The sequence below is a fragment of the Dermacentor silvarum genome, chromosome 4 (genome assembly GCF_013339745.2).
Source record: "Dermacentor silvarum isolate Dsil-2018 chromosome 4, BIME_Dsil_1.4, whole genome shotgun sequence".
Classification (NCBI taxonomy): Eukaryota; Metazoa; Arthropoda; class Arachnida; order Ixodida; family Ixodidae; genus Dermacentor; species Dermacentor silvarum.
In genome coordinates this window covers 105,493,425-105,519,225 of record NC_051157.2, presented here as the reverse complement: position 1 = coordinate 105,519,225, position 25,801 = coordinate 105,493,425, and the positions used below count along the sequence as shown (strand labels likewise).

Below are 25,801 nucleotides of genomic sequence, written 5' to 3'. Positions count from 1 at the left end.
ATAGTGGTGGCAGCGGTGGGAGTGGTGAACCAGTATCTCAACAGCGGATGGCAAGCTGCGAGATACGAGGCCCGAAGATGACTGCTACACCGCTCGAAGGCAGCTACCAGATCGACCGGCGTCAACCACTTTGGCTGGGTGAGTGCCCGATGTTTGCTTTTCAGGTCGCCAGACCTCTCTAGCACAGGCAGATGTTAGTAGAGTGTTTTGTTTGTTGGTAGATAGATTTGAGTGTTTTGTTTTTTTGGCAGCCTATGATTTATGCATTTACCTTCTTAAACAGTGGATTCTAGTTTAAAGTAAGGTAAATTTAGTGGGCCAGCAACACGAGGAACGAGATCGCGATGGAGGAATTCCAAGTTCAGGACCTCATTCAAATTTGCGAGGAGTTGGGCATTTCCGCCGGCTCCGAAAAAGCAAGGAAAGTGATTTTAGACGTGATGCGAGCAGAGGACCTGACGACCGAGGAAGCCGAAGAGGCTTGGGAAATGATTGTGGAACGAAAGCTGGAGACAAAAGAACGCGAGAGACGTGAGAGGCGCGAGCTAGAAGCGAAAGAGCACGTAAGTCCCGAGGAAAAGGCAAGGCGAGAGAGCCGTCGACAGAATCAAACATGGTTATGGCGCACCACACGATATCATCTCCACACCTTCAGGGCGGGCGAGAATATGGTTAAATTTTTTGCTGATTTTGAAAAAGTGTGCGAAGGAGAAGGTGTCAACCGGGACCTCTGATCCGAGCGGTTGATCCTGTTGCTCCCTTGTAGCCTCGCGTGCGTTTTGGAAAGCCTGCTTGATGAGGAGAAGCGGGACTACGATGAAGCTAAGAAGGCTTTGTTGAGTCATTTTGATGCTGTAAGTCAGGCCGACTGCCAGAACCAATTTGATAGCCACAATGCCGAGCCTGTCGAGGAGAGACTGCGTATTGAGATGGCTACTAGCTCAGTACGCGAGGGAAATGCTATGGTGCCATTGGTGCACACGCTTATAGACGAGCGCGACCACATTGTTGTGTCGCCGTCTAAAGAAGCCGCTTTGGAAGTTGTGGCCGACGACGAAGGTCAGAGAGAAATTCTGCGCCCTTTTGATGGCAGCGACACACTCAGGCTAGTCAACGATAGACCGCAGGGCAAGCCAGCTAGCTCAGCTGGCGTCGGATGCAGTTATGTTCTGTTAGAGGTACAGACATCTAGCGACGACCACGAGGCTAGCTTGGTTTTGCCGACCGGAGCAATATCGTTGCGACGAGAAGGCGGCGTACCTACGAGTACGAGTGCCGAGACCGCAAGCTTTGTGAGCCACGCCGATGGCAAACGACGAAGGCGCAAGCCGAGAAAGTCGGACTCGGGCGGCGGTACGAGCCGTGTGAAGCGCGCCAACAGCCTAGCCGTTAGGAAAAAGCGGAGTAGGGTGAACCCGAAGCTTAGGCGGTTGCTGAAATCGGGAATAGGCGTGACGCGCGTCTGTAAAGGCAGGATTTCTCGGAAATTCAGACGCCGCAAATGCCGCCGGTTCACAGCGATGTCAAGGAATTGTAAGCAGAGGAACGTATCGAAGCATTGGGTATGCCTAATAGCCTGCTTCAATTGCCGCGCCCTTCCTGGGGGAAAGACAGGCGACTGCCCAGCGGTCAAAGGGACAGCGTGCACGCGGGTCCGTGAATGCGTCGCTCTCGCAGTATTTGGAGGCCGCGGGTCGAAAGTCGCAGGTGCTTCGGGCAAATCAGCTTTGTTCTGGTGTCGCGAGTGGACAACGCGTACACCCGAGAATGGGCGGCCCGCTCGAGCGCGTCTGAAAGGGTGTGTTTGTGAACACCACGCGATTAAAGCCAAGGTATTTTGAAGGCACATTTTATTATTTGTCTTTTGGGTAATCATTTTGTTTTCTGTGTTTTCTTGGGATAAAGTTGAGCCGCGTGTTGAGCGTGGGAAACGGTGGATATGCCAAGAGCGCATTTTTTTAATGCTTTGGTCCTTTCTTTTCGCGAGACACCGACATCTTTTAGTTGGTTGATCATTTTGTACTGATTACCTGATTGCTGGACGCTTGAGTAGCGAAAGCCTCAGTGTTTTCAAGTTTTGTTGTTTTTACGTTTACCTAGGCTAGACAATGCCTAAATGCTTAATTTAGATTATGACTTGTTTTTGTATTGTACGCGTTAGTTGTGTCAGTGTATAATTTTGATTCACCTTTGCTTTCGTGTCAGTAGTGTGCGTTTTAGTATTTGTTTGTTTTTTTCTTAGGACCGCTTCTGTGCTTTATAAATGTGGTGCTCGTTTTGCCGAGCGCATTTTGACAGCACTAATTGGAGGGCTATTTCTTTATGCGGTGACAGTTGTCGGATTTCATTAAGCACTTTTGCGAAGTGGCGCCCAAGCGCAAAGATTAGCGGCGCTCAGCCTTTGCGTCACGGCTTTCGGGGGCAAAATTAAGTCATCTTCGGCAACCTTTATATTTGCCAACCTGCTTGCATTACAGTTAAGAATCGCTTACAAAGCAATTCTGATTTGATTATAACCCTCACGCATTGACAATTAAAGAGAGAGAGAGAAAAAAGGGCGTCCGTATTTCGAATTTCACTCTCCGATACGTGTCTCGTGTTGTTCGGGATTTTGTTGTTGTTGTTGTTGTTGTTGTTTTGTTTTGTTTTGTTTAGCGTAGCCAGATCTCGGAAAATGCTTTGTTCGATGACTTTGGTCTGGCGGTTTGAAGAGCATTCGGAGGGTGCTTGCTTTGGCCGGAGTGGTTTGGCGTTGTTGATTCTCGGTCGTTCCAGTGGACATTATCAGTACCGAGCAGCAGAAAAGACCACCGGCGGGAAAAGCGGCCGAGCCGATACCTCCAAACCATCCTAGACGTCGCTCAACCGGCGCATCCAATTTTCCGAGCTGCGTCGGACAGCTCGACCTCTGGATGCATTGTCTCGCGGCGGGGGTGCTGTTGTGCCATAGCACCTGCCATCATCGTCACCCGTCCCTCTGGGTCCTGTCAACGAGTCGCCAAGGGGACGCGACGACACAATACGACAGGGGTGCGTCAGCAGCCGCCCCGTCCGGGCCCTCTCGACGAGTCGCCAGGGGGAGGCGATGACACAATACGACGCGGGCGACGTCAGCAACTGTCCCGTCTGGCTCCTGTCTACGAAGAGCCGCCGCCAAAGGAATTTAAGGAGGAACCGGCCCATTGTTAAGCCAGAGAGTCGCCACCGGCCGCCCCGTCGGTCTGGTGCGCTCTTACTGCTTTGACCAGCTATCACCAGCTAAGGGCAGCTATTACCAGCTATTACCTGCTATTCCTGCTATATCTGTACATATTTGTACATATTGTATAAAGCTTTCGTCTCATCTTCGTCTGCTTCAAGACTCCGTCTCTCGTCCCCGACCCCGAGTCGCAATACCAGACAAACAAGTAACACTCAAGCACAAGCACAGCGGCGAGCACAGTTGTCGTTCGTCGAAATGCGATCTATGGATCAAGTGCACCGACTATTTACACATGACTCAACGCACATTCAGGCTTAATGGATGGTGCTCGCGTACTTTACAGAATGTACACCAATATAGGGTTTCGCCCAAGCAATCTGATTAGACAAGAATATTTCGCTATCGGATCGGCGACAACATTAGAGCAACCCTACATAATGAATGGTAAAGACAGAAATAGCTTGTTTGAATATCGATGGAGTTCTATTTAGTTGCGGCTTCAGCATGCCAAGTTCCCTAGCATCTCCCTTTCCCCTGACTAAGTTCCTCCCATAACTACTTAAAGACCTCCTCACCACATGCTCTATAGTTCCGTTACACATTAGATCGGCCCATACTCCCAGTTCACCATTCCAATGCCTCCGGGATCAACCCGCTTTATTGGGCGAGAAACCGGCAGAGCCTACACAATAAAACTCGGGGAGCATCGTTTTCTTAAAAGAATTTTGTGCTTGAAGGTGTATATTTGTTGCGGTGGGGATATGTGGATTCCATTGGAACATAGCCCACCTACTAGCCGCTAAGGGAACAAGAATTAAAGATCGCCAGTCAGCCTCTAAGGTCTGTAAAGGTGTACGTTTATTTAGGTCAATTACTGACAGGGGACCCTGATCATGAGGAGAAAACTTACAGAAGAATAAAATTGGGTTGAAGTGCTTACGACAGGCATTGCGAAATTCTGACTGGGAGCTTACCACTGCCGTTGAAAAGAAAACTGTGCAATCGTGGCATTCTACCGGTGCTAAAATTTCGGCAGAAACTTGGAGGCTAACAAAGAAGCTGGAAAACAAGTTAAGGACCGCACAAAGAGCGATGGAACAAGAAATGTTAGCTCTAACATTAAGAGACAGGAAGAGAGCGGTGTGGATCAGAGAGCCAACGGGATAGCCGATATTCTAGCTGACAATAAGAGAAAGAAATGGAGCTGGGCAGGTCATGAAATGCATAGGGTAGGTAACAGGTGGACCATTAGAGTTACAGAATGGGTGCCAAGAGAAGCGAAGCCCAGTCGAAGACGGCAGAAAACTAGGTGGGGTGATGAAGTTTGGAACATTGCAGGGTGCAAGTTGGAATCAGCTAGCGCAACACAGGGGTAATTGGAGGTCGCAGACAGAGGCCTTCGTCCTGCAGTGGACATAAATATAGGCTGCTGCTGCTTATGACGATTAGCCGCTTTGTGTAGCTTCGAAGAGAAACGCGCTTTGAACCCATCAATGTCGTGACGGGTCGTGTCGTGAGAAATGTTTTACTTGATGTTGATTTGTCATAATGCAATAACAGCTGCTCTAGTGGAGATTGATTTAGTGGCAGAACTATCAGTTATATCGGAACTTTGTCAAAGAAGGAAGCATGAAAATAAATCCTGAGCTGCTTGCTTCAAAGCAGAGGTAGGCATGTCGGCATTCTTTCGCACCCCTCAGAGTTTGCAGCCTATTTGCCTCTCCCTGGAAGGTCGTGTTGCGGCGTCCTCCGGAGATGATAAGACGCAGGCAAATTTTGCGTATATTAGCGCGCCTGATGCTATGTTGTATCTTGCTGTGCTACAAATTACAACACTCCTTCGGCGTTCCTTAAACTTGATCGTTCGTGAGTTGCTTCTGCGTAGGGTGGAATGCACCACCAATATTTAAATCGAGAAGTCAACGCATGCACAAAAGGTTTACACGACGGAAGTTTGGTTACAACCAAGGTTTATTTGGGAAGAGCAAACATAACAATGCAGCGTATGCGTAAACAAAACAGACAAAAATAATGTGCTTTAAAGTATATTACAGATTGTCTTGCGCATGAATCCTTGCCTCATTTCTTGATGATAAAAGACTTTACGTACCGCTCTTTGATGTTTGTTTCTCCCCTTCCTTGCCAGCACGTGCATGAAATGAGGCCTGCAACCATCAATCCTGCAATGTGATGGCAAGTCTCCACTTGCTTTTCTGTCTTAGGTTCTGCGAAAATTCTGCTTGATAAAGTTTTCAGTATGCAGAACAGAAAACAAGATGTTTAAAACTTCTTCGTCCGTTTCATTCAGACCCATTTGATGTTTTATTGTTGCAAATGATGGGCGTTCAAAGCTTCATTTAGTCGCTACGCAAAAAATGTCGCAGTTTCGCCCGAAAGGCGAAGCATCAATTGCGATAGCAAATTAGTCGAGAGCTATACGGAGTAGGGATAGTAGTTTTATCGGCTGCATAAACTTGGACACATTCGCTTACTAACTGAATTAACAAGCTTGGTGTCAGCGCACACAAGAAAGCATGAATAGATCACACTCGATGACCGCAGACAACCACTGTCAAAACGCTGGCGTGAGCAAGCGCAGTGACCGCAGCGAGCGGTTTGTACGGTCCAGTGCTTCTACAGAAACTGAGCAGCCGAACGCACAGCGCATACAAAGGTCAGGGCAGTGTGGATCCGAGATCGCTTTCAAGATACGGTGCGCGCGATAACCTGCACCAGCGCAAAGTAGAAGTACGCAGTTGTTGGCAGAGTAGAAGCCTCCCCTCCCTCCTACCTCCCACGCTGGCTTCCCGCGTTCCTCCTTTCGCGTGGGAGATTGAGTCGCCAATTGCCCTTGGGCCCGGTCGCAAGATATGCATTTAGTGCCGCAGCACAGCGTCGCCCCCCTCCCTCCCTCGCGTACCCCCACGGCCTTTCGCGCGACGGAAGAAGTCGCGTTTGCTCACCGCCATGCTTTCGCTCTCCGTGAAAGCGCGTGTGCTCCGCGCGCTTTCACTGTCACATACGGCGCCCGGCGTCGATTTGATCGCCCTTTATCGCACTTTGACTCATGGTGATGACGACGACGATGCCGACGGCAGAAATCCGCTTGAAGTGACCATATAATTGCCATCGCAATAAAAAGAAAAACACGTGTTTGAAAACAATTTCCGCCGGCGCGCTTGCAAGAGTATTCTTAGGAACATAGCCTACCTAATATTTAAACATTTACGCTGAGCACTTTTATGATTAAGGTATCATGTTTTACTAAGCGCTATTTAATGCTGACTGCTATTTAGAGAAGCATTCCTAGCGGAGCACGCTTTTATCTTTTCAAAAGAACACGGAAAAAAACTTTTTTTTTTCACCGTGCTCCATTATGGCTTCAACTTGAGTGCAGCAGTCAATATAAAAAAGAAAGAGAGAGAAGCACACTAGTATTATTCACGCATCGTCAGTTTCAGATTTCCTTGCTATAACAAAAAAAAATTACTCGCCATCCCGGCCCTGAGAAACTGAATGTCGAGCGAACCTGTGGAAAACGACCACTACAACTGCTGAGGGGAGTATTCTTTTCAAGCGAAGCTTGTATGCCTCACAAGTGTCGGCGGTAGTGGTGGTGTCACGCTAAAACCCTATACCAAAATTGGCATGGAAGGTTAAGAATGTATGACTAACATGACTGATTGGTCATGACATCAATAACATCACATGCTCGTCAGTTACGTCACGATTAATGATAATAATATCACGTGTGGCGCATGCCTGCATTTGATATACGAGTATGAGCCAGGGACAAAAAAGAAAGTAGGAAAGAAAGAAAAAAGAAAGAGAGAGAGAAGGAAATAAATAAATCACCTGTGGCTCATTGTGGCTGCACATTTCAGCTGCGCCGGTTTACCATCGGTACGGGTTGCCCACATTCAACATTCATCAACATTCTCGGGATCACTTACTAAAACGAGGTTTATCTAGCATGAAAACGCGGCATCATAAACGTCTAAACGATTTTTTGCGAATCTACTGATCACATCTATCCTAATCATAATTAACAGTACACTGTCGTCTCCATCTGTTCTTGTGTGCAGGGGGCGACCAGCGGTTGGAAACGCCGGCAGAGGTTCCCTCGCAGAGGCATGACGTCCAGAGACCGCGGTGCCGCGGTGGCGGGCGGATCTTGAGCAGCGGCCGTCTCATGGTGTAGCATGTCCTTGCTGCGGGGCGCGCACCGACCTTATAGCCACTTGGACGACGAGGACGACCTCGTGCGGTACACGGACACACAGCACGACTTACGCAGCTCGCCCACTTCGTCGTCGGCCGCCGCTCCTGCTTCTCGACTTGTCGACCACGCTCAGCGTTCCCGTCGCCACTACTGGTCCACCGCCGGAGGGACAGGGTCTCAGCAAGGAAGGTGCAGCTCCAAGATGTGCGTTCTCGCAGCGGTCACCACGCTCGTCACGCTCACAATACTGGTGACGGTGGCAGCGGGGGTGATAGCCACGACCGTCAGTCCTTCTAGTAGCAGTGCCAGCACCGCGTCCACTGGTGACGCGTCCGGGACGACCCCGGTGTTTTCATCGAACGCCGCCGGCAGATCGGTGGAAGACGTGGTGCGTGCTCGGACCCCCGGCTGTGGGGAGATCGCTGGAGTCGTCGAGGATGGAGCGTTTGTTTTCAAGGTGAGCAGGCGGCGATTTTCGAGTGCTTAGCTTTAGTGCTGTGAAAACGACGTCCTTAATTTTGGCTTGTCCCAGGGGCTTGCGCCGCCTTTATGCGGTTTTTTTTTTTGTTTAGACCATACCGACCTTTAAAACATAACCTGTGGCGGATAGCACCCTTTTGCTAGCTTACTCGAAGCGGTGGACGTTAGTCGCGCAGGAACTCGAACGGCACGATAAACTAATTCATAAAAAATCAGTAATTAAATTTTTATATATTTACAGTATTACATGTATTGCAGTTTACGAAATGCGGGTGGTGCGCTTGCCGGGCAGATCCACTTGGACCGACTTCGAAGAACCGTACGAGTTTCAAAATGGGCGTCGTGATGTATACTAGCGGTAAAAATGCACTATTTTTCATTTACCTTGTTTTTTTTTTTTGAAAAACCGCCGTTTTGTGCAATAAAGCACAAAAGTAACTTTGGGAATGAATATCTCCAAGACTTGTGCCATCTTGAAAATTCGTTATTAATACAGACTTGGAACCAAATGTGCCTTGCGAATTCAACGTCTGCAATTAACAAAGTGCAGTATGCGCCTAAAATCATTATTCTAGAAGTTAAAAACATTTTGGTTAATTGTCATTATACGTTTCGATTTCTCGTGCTCATTTGCGTAATCCAGCTCAATGAATAAAATTATACTATTGGCCATAGGAGATTTTTTATTAATTCATAACAGTATAAAAGAACAACCCGTATAATTTTTGGTTTAATACGTGCCTCGTCTAATAAGCGCAAAACATGCATGTGAGACGAGACATGTAAAACCCTTTATGACTTGCGCCACTGAGGTCGTTCACAAGATTCCGCTAAACTGCGGTAAAGTTTACTTCGGTCAAACGGGTCGATGTATACGTGACTGACTCGAGGAGCACTCATCGTCTTTGAAGTCTGTAGCGGGTGGTATGCACCTACCTGCGCACATTAAAAATCACATTCCCACCCGGCTCTTCGACAATGCAAAGATTGTCCGCAAGTCTAATCACAGACTGGTGAGAGAAATTATTGAGGCTGGCTAGATATGCGCACAATCAGCCACGTTCGTTAGTGTCCCGTTAGTGGCGCTGAAAGACAACAGAATAAGTTATCTCGTTAGGTGTTAAGTTTTTTCGGAACTTTTGCATGTGAATCTGTACGAGCCTTGTGCCTGCCTCCTGACTGCACATGCGCGTCTCCTCAGCTTCTTTGGAAACTGTTAATGAAACTTCAGTTGTAAGTGAGCGTCTGTCCCGTCCACATCGTTTCTTTCACCTCTCATTCCGCTCAATGACAACACACAAATTCCGTTGCAGAAAAAGTTAGGCGCATAAACCAGGGCCTCAACCATGTGTTAATTGCGTATAAATCATTTCGGGAGTTACATGACTGGTGTTACAAGATTGGACACGATAATTTACACGATCATCGTCAAAAAGACCAGTGGTGGAGGAAACACAGTTAGGTAAGTCATTAATATGCACATGGAACAGCAACGGTCCAAGCCCATTTTTCTGAGGCACTGCGGACGGGATGCGACTAAACGTACAGTGAGAGCTGTTAGCAGAAGTGTAATGTAGCCTAGCTGCCAAGAAAGCAGTTATTCACTCTAAAACATGGGATGAATATTAGATTCTGAAAGTTTAGCCAGGAGTCTGTAATGAGGCACAAGGTTGAACACTTTAAAGTTGTCTAAAAATATAGCCTCCACCTGGAATTCCATGTCAATAGATGAATGCAAGTCTTGAAGAAATACAGCGAGTTGTTTGTTATAACAGTGGTTTTTCTCAAGCCGTTCTGGTATTTAAATAGTAAACTGTCTTCTTCGAGACAGATAATGACTTGCGAATGAATATGGTGTTCTGTAAGTATTAAAATTGTGCCAGTTAATGATATTGGTTGGTAGTTAAGTGGCGAGGAACATTAGCCAAATAAAGAAAATGGGAATAATTTAGCTACTGGCCAGTCTTTGGGGTTGAAACCCCTGAAAAGTGATTGCGTGAATATTGTGGACAGTACTGGAGAGAGACCCTGTGACGCTTTCTTTAGTAGCTTGATTAACGAATCTTTTGTGATCAAATGCAGATGAAGTCTTTAGTTTGTTTAGGAATGCAACAATGCCGGACTCGTTAATAACAATTTCACACATGCTGATGTCAGATCGTGCGGGTAAGTCAGAGAATGTAATGAGCTCCTCACAGGTGAGCATTGAACAAAACGCGTCATCTAATAACTACGCGAACTGCAACTCGGGAACTGCGTCGCCACCAGAATTAGTTAAGGTTAGGTTAGGGTGAGAACAGGGATTTATAATGTGGAAAGAACCGGCCAAGGGTTATTTGTCAGTAAGGATGCCAAATTATGGCAGTGAAAGTGCCGACGTGTGGATTTTAGTAGCGACTGGTATTCATTCTCGCATCTTTATATCTTTGCCATGCCGCGGATTTTCCGTCTGTTTTATTCGTCATTTTATAAAAGCTTCTTTTTATTGGGGTGCTGCAGGTGTTTATCGAACCAAGCAGTCGTATATTGGTGCATCTAAGGCTAAGAACGGAGACGAATGTTTCGATAAGATTTGCAAAGGCGTTTCTAAACATAACCAGTTATCTTCAATCGTGCATGCCAACTATGTGTCCATGAATGTGTTTGTGAAGACTGTTTTGATCTTAATCCGAGTACAGTTGGCCCTATTGTGGCAATTCCTTTGTCTAAGTGAATTATTTTATGGTTAACAGAGATAAACTAGTTCGGTTGATACATAATAAAGTCCGTCGATTTTTCGCATCAAATTGACTGCACGTATACTTAAAGAGTATGACTGCTGCTTGCTGTGACGCTTTCAGTGGGACTGTCTTTGAGGTGTAGCACAGCGCGTCCGTCTCATCTTTTTTCCGTTTTATTCACCCGTGATGTTCGATGTTAAACCTATACCGTTGTGCGATTCGAGACTTAGGTGATAATCTGTGGGATGCTGCGAAGCAACTAGGTTCCAGCGTTCATACTTAGGTACATCAATTGAAGTTACGCTTATATGGCGCTTTTTTTACAGAATTTTGCTCAAGCGCAGTACATAAGCATTTCGGATTGCCGTTGTTTCACACAAAGAAAAAGGAAAACAACTTTTTTTTGAGGTTGTGGTGGTTACATTGCAATCATAAAGCAAAGAACACAGCAGGTTAGAAACTATTTTGCATATTTAACCAGCACCTGTACGCCCTTGTTAGACTATGCAAGCGAGTGAAATATCTTGACAGTTCTTTTTTAGCTCATTTATGAATTAACATAAAAGGTGTAGCCGCGCCCTCTACCTGGCACAAACATCTCCTTGACCGCACTTATTAAAAAAAAGTAGAAGGCGGAGAAACACAATAACCACAATCAAGATATGACTGCAGTGCACATTTAAGTCGTATTTTCACTTCCCTCATGTTTTACCGCACAACTTGCACGACGTAGACGAAGCGAGTTCTATTATGACGCTGATTACAGGCTTATTAGCAGGTTGCTTTAGTTGCAAGGTAGCCCGGTATTCCAGCCTTCGAAAAGGCACCCCAGTGGTTTGATCGAGAAGCGATGAACACGCTATCTCAGACTATAATTGCAAACGTGATTCCTCAAGCAGGAAAATAAATTAAGTTACATGGTCGTGCTTGGTTGCAAATGTGCAGCACGTAGATACTGAAACTCAGAGGAAACGTGCGGAGCATGACGTCTAATGGTATGTTGATGTCACCGTAATAATGTTAAACCACGCAACACATCACTATTCTTGTTTGGCTCTTGAGAACTACACTGTATCGTTCGTTTGCCTAAGCGTGCCTATATAATGTCCGGGCAGCCGGTTCATCGTGCTGACACAAGGAAGGGAGTGCCGACAACCCAGCGCAAATGGCACACCGGATGGCAAGTAGTCCTGGGAAAGCAATCTTAAGAAACGACGACCACTACAAAGAAGAATAAATTGATAATAAGAACACACTGGCAGTTGGATGTCCTGGCTGACAGCGGAAGAGCGGCGCAGAATCTGCGGCCAAAACAAACAACGTCGCGGGACGCGGACCCCCAAGGGGATAACACACCGCGTAAGCTGCTACAGCGCAAGCAACCCTGACAGCGTCGTCTCCCTGCCTTTCGCGCGCTATAGCAAGGAACGCCCCTAGTCACCCGTTCTCTCTCCCCTTAAGAGACAACGGCTTCCGCCGTCGCTTCCTCCCTCTTTCCAATTTGTTCAAGGTCCGCGAGGAGAGCCTCTACGGTGTGTGGTTGAGGGAGAACAGCGTTTCCCCACTTGCTTATAGAAGCGCACCAACTATCGATCGCGGCCACCAGAGGGAAGCAAGCAGCAACCTAAAACTGGCACCCAGCTCCTTGGCGGCAACGTGCGAGGGAACGAGGAGAATGTTGTCCTCCGTTTGGGATATAAGAGTGAAACTCCCGGAGCGAAATAAGGAAGGAAAGGAGGACAAATCTCGCTGTCCGAGTCCCCACGCGTTTCTTTGCTCAGGGTCGGGTGCCGACGAGAAAAGGGGACAAAAAAAGGAAAAGAAAGAAAAAATACAACGTCTTCCCTTCTTATTTCTGCACTGTTTGCGAAGCGGATGAGAGAAGCCCGGGAGTGTCTTCTCAAGTTCCGCTCGGCGGGAGAAGTGCGGGAAAAAGAAATCAAAACGAAATATGACGGTAATATTTTGCTCGGGCAGAAGCCGCTATCCCAGCTGATGTCTCTATGTGTCCGATAAGGAAGATCCTAAGAGGAAAGACAAACCCTGGAATAGGGTGTATATGCCTGTACATGTGTGTATTTTGGCTTCTCGAGCGCGATCGTCTCATTTTTTTTCCGTCGCAAACAGAGACCTATTTTCTTCCGAAAAAGTGGGGAGAGCAATAAAGCGGAGAATGAGACGATGAGAGAGACAGTGTTTGGAAAACGATGCTTCATAATGAAAGGGGAAAAATAGATGAATGGAGGATTATGAGTTTCTTCGGGACGGACACCGAAACAAACGAGTAGTACAGCTCTATTAGCCTTGTCTCAAATCAGGCGATCAGTAAATGGTAATGGCGAAACAAATAAATAGTTAACGAAGATAAGAATAAAAGTCTCATTTTTTAGAGCACGTGTGAGTTAAGAAACTGCGCCCTTCATCAATATGGTGCCTCTTTCTGTGCGAGCTAAAGGACAGCCAGCCAGTCTATTCTTTTCTGCCGGGCCCTTGCACATTGATCCCAACACATTTCCCAACCAAACACGCTTCACGCTTTTGTACAATTAAATAATAAGATAGAGAGTATACTTTCTATCTTATTATGTTTTGTGCATGTAAATCCATGTAATAATTAGGTATCTCGGACGCGTATTGTTAAAGGTCATACATGAGAAAGTTGACCTTTGTAGACTACAAAAGAAAATTTTAAAATTCCGTCGCAAAGGCCACGGTTTATCGGCTCCTTTGCGGCTATTAGGTGTTCTTTTCCATTGTGGCTAACTTCTCCGTCCTTACGTCTATGGCTCTTTCCTTCCTTTTACTTTGATCAACAGTTTTGAGATCAACCTGAGTTAATGGTTCCGGGCAGCTGAATTTTTTATATTATGTACTGTCTAAGCTCAAGACTTTTGACAAACTCGCGCGACAGACCTTGCGGTTGAAAGCGGCTGCTGTTAGTTATGTCGCTTATAGTAGCGTGACACGAAAACAAAGCATGGGGGTGCTCTCTTCTAGTGAATTTGGCTTACTGTCCGCGTTTTACTTTTGTGATCTTGATATTTATCATTGTACGTACATCTTATTTCGCACGCAGGTACTAAATATTCTTAATTTGGTAGGTATACTGGCGTGTTTTGTCTTATGTCCCAAACGCATATCTATGCGTTTGGGATGCTTTTACATTTCGCGATGATCTGAAATTTTTTAGACATTTTAAAGGATATCGACAGAAGAAAACAAAGAGTCGCGTTTTTCGCGTGTAATATAAAACGTGTAATAATAAAAAAAAGCGGCCTGAATGCGTGAGGGGCAATTCGTTTGAGGGAGATAATCGGCACATATCTTCTCAAGGAAGTTATCAGTAGTGTAATATCAAAATGAACTGGAAGGAATTCCTCGTTATCTGTATAATTACACCAACGACATCTCTGATGATTCAGTCTTTGATCTCAGCATTGTCAACTCAAACTCAACTCTCTTTAACGTTGTAACGGTCGAAGGTTAGGTTACACAGATAAACATGTTCAAAAGAAAGAAGTTGAAAATGTCACTGAGCAAGGTGATAAGCAAAAATTCCTAAAGGCTCTTAAAGAAGACGCTCGCTTCCCACAGCCATTTCCCTTCTATTTTGTCTACGCATTCGAATCTGAGTTCGTTGAAGGGTCGTCAACCACTAGTTAATACAATAAAAATCTCTGTCCCACTAGCTGAATCCCTTTCCGTCGGAGGGATGTTAAGCTTAATACTCTGGTCGTTCCGCGCATAACTCTCTCTCTCTCTTTCTCTCTCTGCAGTCCGCTGTCTATCCAATGCGCTGCCCGTAATTCGCTCACCGACAGCTTTGGAGGCCGGAAATTGCGGAGACAGCGGACGGCGGCGGGCGGATTACGGCGAGGCGGATATAGTCGACTCAATCCTTTCATAGAAGTGTCCAAAGCCGCGTACGAAAGAGAGCGTGGAGGTGAAGTTAAGTCACGACTGCAGGATAGAATCACGGTAACTTGCGGCGTATAATAGGCATCGACGGACGCTTAGAAAATGTGCTACGCTGGCCGGAAATATGGGTCTCGATATAGGCCTTCGAGACCGGATGGCTTCATGAGGCGTCGGAACCTGCTATCTCGTAGATAACGAAACCAATCAGGCTTACACATGCTATTAATTCTGCAGCTGCAGAAGTTTAGGGCCAATTGTGAGCACCTACAGTATAGCTATGAACGACGCAGCACTGGTACTCAAAAGCGCTAGCATGTTTCGAGCGCTGACGAGGCACGCAAAAATCGAAGCGATATTTGGTTGGATTTTTCAAAGCAAACACGCAGTTTGGGAAATATTTCTCGTAGGGAAGCAACGCCTGGTCAAACAAAACTCAGCACTGCATTTAAATGAAATTATTTGAGCTACCTTCATTTTCTCGAGCCGCTGCGTTTTCACTTCTAGTATCCGCGCAGTTTGCATTTTTTACCATTGTGGGGGGCATGGTTTCAGAATTTGCACTAAAACATTTCTTTTTTCGGTGATTTGGCTACGATAAAAAAGTCTATATTTTCGATATGTCCTCTGTGACTATACCTCTACTTTTCTTTTTCTTTACTTTTTCGCCTTGACGTTGCGATAGCTTTTTCTTTTCTTTCTTTTCAGAGGAATATTGATGCACTTTGCCTATAGCAACCACGCCACCAATATTTGCAATGCGCCAAGGAGCGTGGATATTGGTCGATCCGGGTAGTGCCAGAAAGGGGCGAATTCCGACGCACAACTGCATGCAAACCGGCCCGCGTGCGAATAATTGGAAGCCTAATAGAATAACGTTGCAACTTGAAAGCGAAAATAATAACAACGTGCGCAAAGGCAAGAACTTCAAGAAACGCATGCGAGTTGCCCAAAACAAGATCATTCGAGGTATGAGCGAAAGCGAGAGGGAGTTCTTTTCCAATCGCTTTCTACCGCTGTCGGCCTCACTTACGCTGTTCCCCGCTGTTTCGACAGGAAACAGCGTCGCATCGCCAATGCAGAGTTTCGGAAGCCGGTACAGCATGTGTATAGTGTGGATGTTTATTTGAGGCCGTTCTTTACAGAAGCGCAATTTTCGAGTTCGCGATATGCTCTCAGAACGTTTTCCCTGCTATAGGGCATTCAGAATCATAGTAACTGCCGTTTCTTTTCTCTTCTTTCTTTTTTCCCGTCTAGCGTCACTTTACACATTTTCGTAATTTACATGGAAAAACGTCAGGCGAGAGCTATACACGAAAACCGGTACTCGATAAGGACAGCGTCTGGCAATATGCATGCGCACTATAGGGGAATAGGGAGTGTAGCGATACTTTTAGAGATATGGAACAGGTGACTTGAGCACCGCTGTATATAGAAGCGGTGTAGTACGGAGAGATAGCTTTTCGCGTGCACTTCCTTTTTTTGTTTTCAAATATTCCACGCACGGACAAGTTACTTCAAAGGAAACAATGAGAAAAGAACAGAAAAGTTTGTGCATTCGCCATTTTAGTTTGAGCTACACATCTTCAGTTTGTCGAGCAAATCAATTATTTTTTTTAATCAGCTAACTTGTGGTTTGCTCGGCTCGTGCGTGGAATTCGCCGTTTTTAAGCAAGCTGGGTTGATGGTTTTTTATGTATTTTGTAAAGTAATGCAATTTGGCGCCCGGATGCTTGTGTCCACTGCACTGCTTTCGAAAGTGGCTGCAAAGGTTTCACCAAGCAAAAGGCAAACCTCATTTTTTTGTGCTTGCTTTATTGCTGGGTGGAATGACTGTATTAAACTTCTGCATATATCTGCATAAAATACTGCACATTTCACATTTTTAAAGGTTTCTGAGCACGATGACTTACGTGTAGAGCTTCCAAGAAGTCGCGAACAGTGCGATTTTTTTGTCGAATAAAGTTCAAGGAACTCTACAGGTATATGATACACAGGAAGAAATGAAATAAAAATGTTTTTTACAGCATATGTACAACCTATTTTCACATGCTTACGGTGGCACGCACAATGTCATCGTTGTCATAACCATCCTATGCCTTATTTGATGTCCACTCCAGGGCCAAGGCCTCTCCTAATGATCTCCTACTAAATGTACAACCTGTTTCTCTTCCACTGAATCCATCCTATGCAAGCAAATCTCTTAATCTGATCATACCATCTCCTCCTCTGGCGTTCTAGATCTGCATTTTCCTTCTTTTGGTCCCTTTCTGTTGCTATAATTAACAACCGGTGATCACGTCTACGTGTTATATGACCTGTTCAATACCACTCTTAACCTAAACTTGAGTATGAGTCAATCCTGTTCGCCTTCTGATTGACTCAACTAAACGTAAAATGAAGCAGTGGCATAAAGCAATGAATGAAAGGCCAGAAAGAGAGGAGCACACCTGTATATGACATTATTTGCTGTCATATCGTTTCAACTGTTCCACACTTTAAAGTTGACTGTAGACACGCCCACTCAACCAACATTCGAATGTCTCCCAGCTCATTAACCTGCCATGAGCATTAAAGCCATGCATTGTTCGCCTTTTCCCTTCCACTTTACCTTGAACCTTGACGGCTGCCTGGCTGAGTCAACTTGGCTACTACAGGCGACAATGTAATTAAAGGTGCTCTCTCGGTAGACCAATCCTGATATACCGGTCGAGAATGGACGTCCACGCAATAATTCTAGTGTGGTGTTTACCGCGGGCCAATCCTATATAACTAGTCTTCGCTCATTGGAAAGCCTTCAGGCTCAAGCTCTACGAACATGCCTAGGCCTGCCACGGTGTGCATCGACTTCCGGCACTATAGAGGAATCAAGGGCCTATCCAATTCATCTTTACATGTCCTGTGAGCCACTTCGACTTCACCTCCGACTGCTGACTGGACACACACCATCCCTTGTCTTTAATTCACGAAAGCCGCACTAGCTGCACCTACTCAAGATGTCTCACTACTCACAGGCATATCATATCCTCAGACTTCGCACCTACCGTCATCTCTGAAGTGCCACCGTGGACATTGCATAGACCAAAGGTGCGCCTTCACATACCTGGGATTTCGAAGAAGTTGCGGATCCCTTCCACTGGCCTTATACAACTCACCTTGGCCCATTTGGCGGGGCTATACGACGACTCTGTGCACATATACACACACGGATTGGTTACTTCCTGCACCTCGACCGCGGCCTTAGTGATCCCTCAGCTGGGCACATCCCGCCAAAATAAATTGGACCACAAATCGTCCTCAACAGCTGCAGAGCTTGTCGCAATAGGGGAAGCTGTTCGTTTTGCCTCCTACCTGACATCATGTACATGAGCTATTCTTCCTGACGCAAGATCAGCACTGCAAGCTGTCGATTCTATCTTGAGTAGAGGGTAGTATTACAGGCTAGCGTTAGACATCAAACAAATATTTGATCTTGCTCATATTGGTCAGCCAATTACCTTCTATGGTTACCTGGCCACTGCGGCTTGGCCGGCAACGAGCTAGCTGACGGAGAAGCAAGAACCGTTATTCCTACAGCCGTAGAAGTAAAGATTCCGTACTCGCAGAGCGATGTAAACTCTTTGTTGACTAAGCTCATGCGAAATTGCGCAGCACATTACTGGGCTCAACCAGACCATCGGTACAGTTGCCTGCGGGAAATAGACTCTGACATAACTTTTCACCTCCCAGCTAAAGTCAAGCGATGCCAAGCAAGCATGCTTCAACGGATTCGCCTGAGCGTCGCCTTCACTCGACGCTATGCACATAGGCCGTACGGACAGCCCGAACTGTGAACGCTGCCTAGTGTCGGAGACTCTCCAACATCTATTTTGCAACTGCCCTCTCTATGCATCACAGCGGAAGATGCTGGCTTCGTCGCTAGCAGGCATTGGCAGGCCAACATTGTCCGAAAATAATATTTTGTACGCAATGTGTGAGCGTACAGTAGCATCAATAGATACAAGGACTGCTTTGGACTACCAGAATATCACCGGACTAGACGCAAGGCTTAAAAAAAACCGCTGTGTTAGTGTATATATGCATCCATTCTTCCTGTCCTCATCATCATCTTTCATCACTCTTTGTTGTCCCCTTTCCTTTTCCTCTGTTCAGAGTAGCATGCCAGAGCATGTTCGCTCAGGCCGACCTCTCTGCCTTTCTAATAAATTATCTCTCTCTCTCTTTGGAAAGGAGAAATTGTTTTTCTCATCAACCACTGCACCAAATTTGATGCGGTTGGTTGCATTTAAAATAAAGGGATAAAGTCTAGTGACAGTTGGTAGCGAATTTACATTTTTAGGCCGTCCATTTAAAATTAAAATTGTTGAAAATCGTAAGTTTTCAGAAAACGAGCCTATCAAATTAACAACTGTGTAAAAAAACAGTGAATAAGATATCACAATTCTGTCAAATGCATCTCGTAGTACATCTAACGTGGACAAAATTCATATATTATACATGGCTCTCATAAGTACGACTAATTCCTGAGTGGGACTTTTGCAAAACACTTGCAGGCAATGTAATAAATTCGCGCAAGATATATTTGATACATCAAATTTGTCTGCTTTAAATGATCTAGCGGATGTGTTGTTAACAAAACTGCGATATCTGCTCTTGGTGTTGAGCTATAAATTCGTAAAATTCATGCTTTCATTTTTTTTTCAAGCTTACGAATTAGCAAAAATTCCCTAAAAAATTTCGGCCTTAAATCAAAATTTCACTTCCAACAGTCACTAGAATTTACATTTTCCTCTCAAATGCAGCACAATTATTGTGGTTCTCAGATAGCGTTATACTGGCTTCATGGCGGAGATGAACTAGGCATTTGTAAGGCTTAGCCGCCAAGGCTGAAGCCATTGTCGCCGTGCTGCTCCAACACACCCTGCGTCTATGGAATGATAAACGTTGATGGCAGAAATGCGGAGAGGTAGGCCTGAGTGAGATGCCTCTAGCCTGCTACTCCACGCTGTGGAATGGTTTAGGGGGAGTGACAGAGATAGGATGTGAAGATGGAAGATGGCGGTATGAGGAAGGTCATAATGACAGCGGCACAGTAAACTGTTCCTGCGCAACGTACACCCTGAGTCTAAGTGTAAACGTGATACAAGATACAATAAACTTCCCCTTATAAACATGCAGCCACGGCCGTGGGCATGGCGGAAGGAAATAACAAGAAACGAGAATTGCGCAATACGTGTTCGTCATGTCCGAGCGCGCGACGGCTTTTATGGTGCTGTCTCTCTGCAGGCAGAGCCATCGCTAGCCACAGCTAAGGAGTCGAGCAACCGCACTCCAATTGAAAATTACCGGGAATCAAGCATTCTAGCCAATACGCTGGCTCACAGGTCTCGTGTTGGGCCGACATTGCGAGGAAAAAAAAAACGAGAGGAATGGCTCTACGGAGAATACGCGTGCCAAGGCTCACAGCATGACGTAATCCTGCGGCTTTTTTGCCTCCTTCGTCCATGGCCGTGAACCAGCAAACAGAGCCGAGTGCTTCCGAAGGGTTTCATAACTATCTCGCTTGCGCAGCTTTGCTGTATTTGATATATGTGTTGTTAGGTTAGCATATATACTTTTTTTTTCACTACGTGAACTTTGTACAATGGAGTCTTTCACAAATTGATAAGCACACTGCTGTCCATGAGATCATCCATATGTACACGCCGTTAGATTAGGACACTTCACATTCTTAGCCACCATCATCAGGCAGGTGCCCTTGTCAAAAGGAATTTTCAGGGAAACAGCGCCATTAAAAGTAAAATGCCTAGTTTTGCCCAAGAAGAACAATGTGACGTCCGCATGCGGCTAGTTTTTCAAGCTGCTTTTTTTTAAGGAAAGATTTTTCTAACTCTAGCCCCCCCTGCTGAGTCGAAGTCGCGGGTGCGATGCTGGTCATGGCGGCCGCATGGCGACGGGAGCGAAATGTGAAAAATCCGGTGTGTTTCGATTTAGGTGCACGTTAAAGAATCCCACGTGGTAAAAGTTCTTCCGAAGTTTCCCGTTACAGCATACCTCAAATCTAATAAATTTGTGATTATGGCACCCACAAAAAAAAAAACACCGCAAATACGCTTAATTGCTTTTTATTTGACGAATTTGCGCTTGTTCTAACAAGTTAAACCAAAACGCCCAAACTCTGCCTGTATCGAATTTCAGTGTTTGTCTATGAAAGAGTTGTGGCTGTGGCCCTGACTTCGACAAATGTGCTTCAAGCGGGCGTTATCATAGTTAAGTGGCACTTGAAATAACGAAAGCTGAAGCCATAGCAAAATTTGTAGAAATGTGCGCAAGCTCGCAGTCTATAGGTGGAACATGTTAATAGTTGACGTTTATTGGTCCGCTGGCACGTGCACAATGAGATGCTGTTTTTGTTTGCTATTGTGAACAGTTGGAAGTTTAGCTTAATTTTGTTTCTCCTGCTTCCTTACCTGATTAAGAGTTGTGGCAATTTAAGAAACCCTCATGGAGAGTTAGCGCTTACTGTCTTTCATCTTTCGTCGCGTATTCCAGTTTGCGCTGAACACAGCTACGTACTGCTTTAGGTCAGTGCCTGTGCTTTGCCTTATGTTAAGCAAGTGCTCGCGGGTTACACAGGCACCTTATACCAGCCAACGGGTGCTACGGCGCTTTCATTTGTCATCCCAGCATTGCCGACACCTGACGCTAGGGAGTCGAAGAAAACGAATTGGCATTCGAAATGAGAGTGACCTACGCTTCATAGCTCGTCTGAAAGTATACCCACCGACCTTTGCCAAACACAAGGGGAGAAATGTACGCGTTTACACTGTCGACCGCGTAAATACGAAAATGATGCAGAGTCTGTGCATTCCGTCATTTTGCAGTCTCAGAATGTGTGGATCTATGATAAGCTATGAGTGGTGTAACGGTGAACTTCAATCGCGTCGTTTCCTATTTTCTTCCACTGCTGGCTTGGTTGTGCCTTTTGGCTATTTGGCCCTCCTGTCAAAATCACAAGCAGCTATACCACACTTTGGTAACCGCATACGTATGATGGTTTATTCAACAACTTCGGGCTGATTTTAGACAACCTCAGATTGTATTAAAACGAAGCTAACTTTCACTCTTCGACTTTTCCACTGCCGCTGCTGCACTCTTGCACGCTGCGTCTGGAGGCAGTTCAGAACCTGCAAGTATATGGCAGGAGCGTGACAGAGACGAAAGGTGATGCGATAAACTCATTTGGACTTTTCCATTGGTGATCGTCACAATGCACCCAGGAGTTCCCTGGGCGTCGGCACAATATCATCCCGACAGCTGTAGTATCCGTTACTGCCCCGCAAAAGCATTGCAGAAAGTGCACCGCTGACCTTTCTACTATCCTGCAACAGCCCACAGGGAAGATAGAGAAATGAGGAAGAGAAATAGTAGAACCGAAGCAGTCACGAGGCGCCACGAAACGAGACGAGAGAATCGCTATTCTTCGCTCGCAGTTTCCATACATCTGGCGGAGGGCGAGAATGGGAAAAGGCGACTTGAGAAGGCGAGGAAACGCTACTAATAGAGACAACAGAGGTAGCGGACAACCCGGATAAACTTAAGTTCAAGATACGGGGCGCCGTATACGTTTCTGCTATTTCTTTTGTCAAGCGGACAACTGACGCACGGCGTGCAGACGCAAAGCCGCCGCACCATAGCGTCTAGGTGACCCTATACGAAAGTGGGTCGCACACGAAATCAACACTTTTGTGCCCGCCATGGTAGCTTTCCGGCTATGGCCTTACTCGAGGTCGCGGGTTCTATACCGACAACGGCAGCTACATTTTGACGGGAGCGAAATACAATAGCGCTCGTGTACATAGATTTCATCATCATCATCATCATCATTATATATATATATATATATATATATATATATGTCCACTGCAGGACGAATGCCTCTCCCTGTGATCTCCAATTACCCCTGTCTTGCGCTAACAGATTCCAACTTGCGCTTGCAGATTTCCTATCTTCATCACCCCACCTAGTTTTCTGCCATCCTCGACTGCGCTTCCCTTCTCTTGGTATCCATTCTTTAACTCTAATGGTCCACCGGTTGGTCCACTGGATGGTCCATCCATCCTACGCATTAACCGGTGGACCTCCCTCATGACTCGTACATTGATTTGGGTACTCGTTAAAGAAACCCAAGGGGCCAAAATTAATCAGTATTCCGCCACTACGGCACGCCTCATAATCTGATCGTGGTTTTGGCACGCAACGCCCCATAATTCAATTAAAGCTTACCGCTTCTACCCCGATGCGATGTGCCATGTGAGGCAATAATAATGCTCAACACTCTTACAGATTGTGAACAATTGTGCACAACAACGCCTCAAGCAAACACGTCTCTGTGTGTGCTCTGTGCATTACGCAGACAAACAGCAGTGGTGTACGCGAAAGGTAGCCCTTGCCATCAACTGACCACTCTTGTATTCTACTAAACGCTGAAGAAATTAAACATTCACCTTCAACATCACTGCTAATTACCTTGAATCAAAGAAAACAGCGCAGAAAAGTTTGTTTACCTCGATTACCACAGTGCGTGAGATTCGTATAATATTTATTCTTCTATGTCTATTATCCGGCCCCTTAGCACACACCAACACCAAATAATACACACCAAAAATGTTGTGTTCCTATTCGCACGTCAGTCGTTGGAGAAGTTCGGGCCGGAAAATTGTGAGACGTTTGCCTAAACCGAGAAGAAAATTTCTAAATATTGTTCGGATTTCCTCACGCGAACGTGCGATCCCATGGAGCGATGAAAGCACGATTCTTCCTTCCCCTTCTGCGTTTTTAACCTTCCAAGCTTTCTTGGTGACTCATAAGGTTTCAAGTGCCTTCTGTGTATTCCCACTTACCTTAGGTGTACCTTTTTATAAAGCTTGAACGAAGCTGTGATGATCCTTTTTTTATCGTTGAAATTTCAATCTAAGGTATATATTCGGCAGATATCTGTCTGGTTGGGGACAACTGAATTAAAGAAAAGGAAAACTCAAGCGAAAATCTATTTTAAAACCCCATCGTCTCGGAACCTGACCGGATCTTTCTTCAGAGGTGAGATGGCGTGATGCGTAGCAGTGCTTATATGCGTTTTTGGTGCTTTGACAGGCGCGCAGACACCTTTCGTATAGCGCTTGGGACTAAAGGGCTGGAAGCGTTCCTGACGAACGACTGATATTGCCTGGCGTCTTCTAGATGAGCGAGGATTCCAAGAGTGCCCTTCGGTGATTGTTTTCTCTCTCCAACGTGAAGATCCAAAGATCAAGTTGGAAGCGATCACCTCAAATCGAAAATTGCTTGATGAGTGTGTTTGGGGGAGAAAAAAGAAACTAGAAGAGGAACACGCTTTGCGATAACTCTTTAGAAGAATATATATGCGTATTTGATAATTAACATGTTTTTTTTCGTATTTGCCATTTACTGGAGTTTTGACGCACAAAATTGATGGTGTCTGCTTTGGCATGGTATCTAAATATTGTATGATGTTTTGTTTCTTTCTGTGGTTGTGTTAAAGGTGGCCGCATTTATTTCCTACGTGCTATTGATTTTTTTCCGCAATTACGCTTCCAGTGGCCAGAAGTACCTATAGTTGTTTGTGTGCTATAGCTGGGTATCTTGCGCAGAAATTAGCTTAACGATTCGCTCCAGAAACTTGTGGCTATCTTCTTACATTCGCAAAAACATTCGGCACCGATGCCTGGGAAACCAAAGCCCTGTGATATATATTTCGCTAGATCATGCTTTGTCACTTGTGATGATGCCGTGCGTATGTGACAGCTCATATGTTTTGTCCGAAGGCGTAAAAAAATAAATAAAAACAGTATGCCGGAGACTTTCCGCAAATCTAGTGAAATTAATTAAGAATCCCCTTCTTAATGAATTTCACAACATTTTTGAAAGTGAGAAAAGTGAGAATAACTGTTGATAGATGGTAGTATAATCTGATTTCTAATATATTTCTGCTTTTATACACTTTCGTTGCACTCTGCCAAACTACTTTTTTTCTACTTTATATTGAGGTTGCCTAGCGCGAAAACTGCATATTAGCGTTCCGGTTTGTTAGCCCACAGCTTTGTGTTATTAGGGAGTAAAGTGAAAAACAAAATATGTATGGAGGGATGCCGTACCGTACTTCAAATTAAACAAGCCTGTTCACTGTATCTTGTCCCTTTCGTTCATTGCAGGCCCTGCGTTACGCCGAGGCCCCCGTGGGTGAACGCCGGTGGCGCAAGCCGCAGCCCAGCAGCGCTCAGTCATGCGTGGCCGGTCGCCGGGCCGAGCACTTTGGCTCGCCGTGTCTGCAGGCCAACCCGGTCACGAAGAAGTTCGAAGGGTCCGAAGACTGCCTCTTCCTCAACGTATGGACGCCACGCATCGACGCTACCGTGAGTGGGCAGACACAATAGGGGACCGTATACCTCCTTCTACTGCTGTCATCGCTCGAGAGCTTTTAACGAGCCCTGATACTAAGGCCATGGCTTCGTCTATAATTAGGGAGAACAGAAGAATAGAAGTTATCCCCGTCAAGCTGAAAATGATGTGAATAAATCGGTCACGCTCATTTGCGCATTGCGAGGGAGCCTTTTATTGGCACCTTCCCCGTCGTCAAAGCTTCGAGAAGCGCGCTCTATAGCCCATATACTTAACGGGTCTGTTGCCTCAACGAGCTCCGTGCCATTCAGCCGGCCTACGTCACCGCTATAGCACAGCCACCATTGTAATGGAGAGGCAACCGTTATGTATTACGTTGTCAAATTTCTATCGATAAAATTTTAATTGAAAGTGAGCAGGCAAATTTATTAGTGCACACTTTTAGCTGTGAATACGTATGCTTTGTTGGCATACGCTTGCGTAATAGCGTAGACGAGGACACACTACCTTCGGGGCTGTCTCGTTTTTGTTACAGTTGTTCTGGCATCTTTCCCTTTTTCGCTGTTTTGAAATGGTGTTTGCATGTCATGTACCGTAGAGCAACTCGAATAATATGTATAGGCCTAGTCGAAATTAGGTGTTCTTAATCAACATACTTCCGATTGTGCGTAAGCGCTCTAAATTGGTAACAACTGGTGGTTTCTCGGCCTATTCTTGGCAAGTGCGCGCAGTTTGAATTTCAATTTCTTTGCATCTAGCATATGGGAGCGATTTTAAATGCGCAGCAATTTTAAGTGATCATCGCTGTTGAGAGAGTTGTGCGTTTCATACTTTTACGCTCTGAAA

General features: G+C 45.7%; 1 protein-coding gene across 1 annotated transcript in view; it reads left to right on the top strand.

Moving 5' to 3' along the window:
- The window catches only part of LOC119450470 (para-nitrobenzyl esterase-like), an 88,001-nt gene that overhangs the window by 30,603 nt on the left and 31,597 nt on the right, over positions 1-25,801 (top strand). Inside the window, exons 2-3 of the mRNA XM_037713913.2 lie at positions 7,288-7,881; positions 24,769-24,969. Coding sequence (XP_037569841.1) covers positions 7,405-7,881; positions 24,769-24,969 — 678 coding nt within the window. The 5' untranslated portion in view covers positions 7,288-7,404. The remainder of the gene's footprint in view (positions 1-7,287; positions 7,882-24,768; positions 24,970-25,801) is intronic.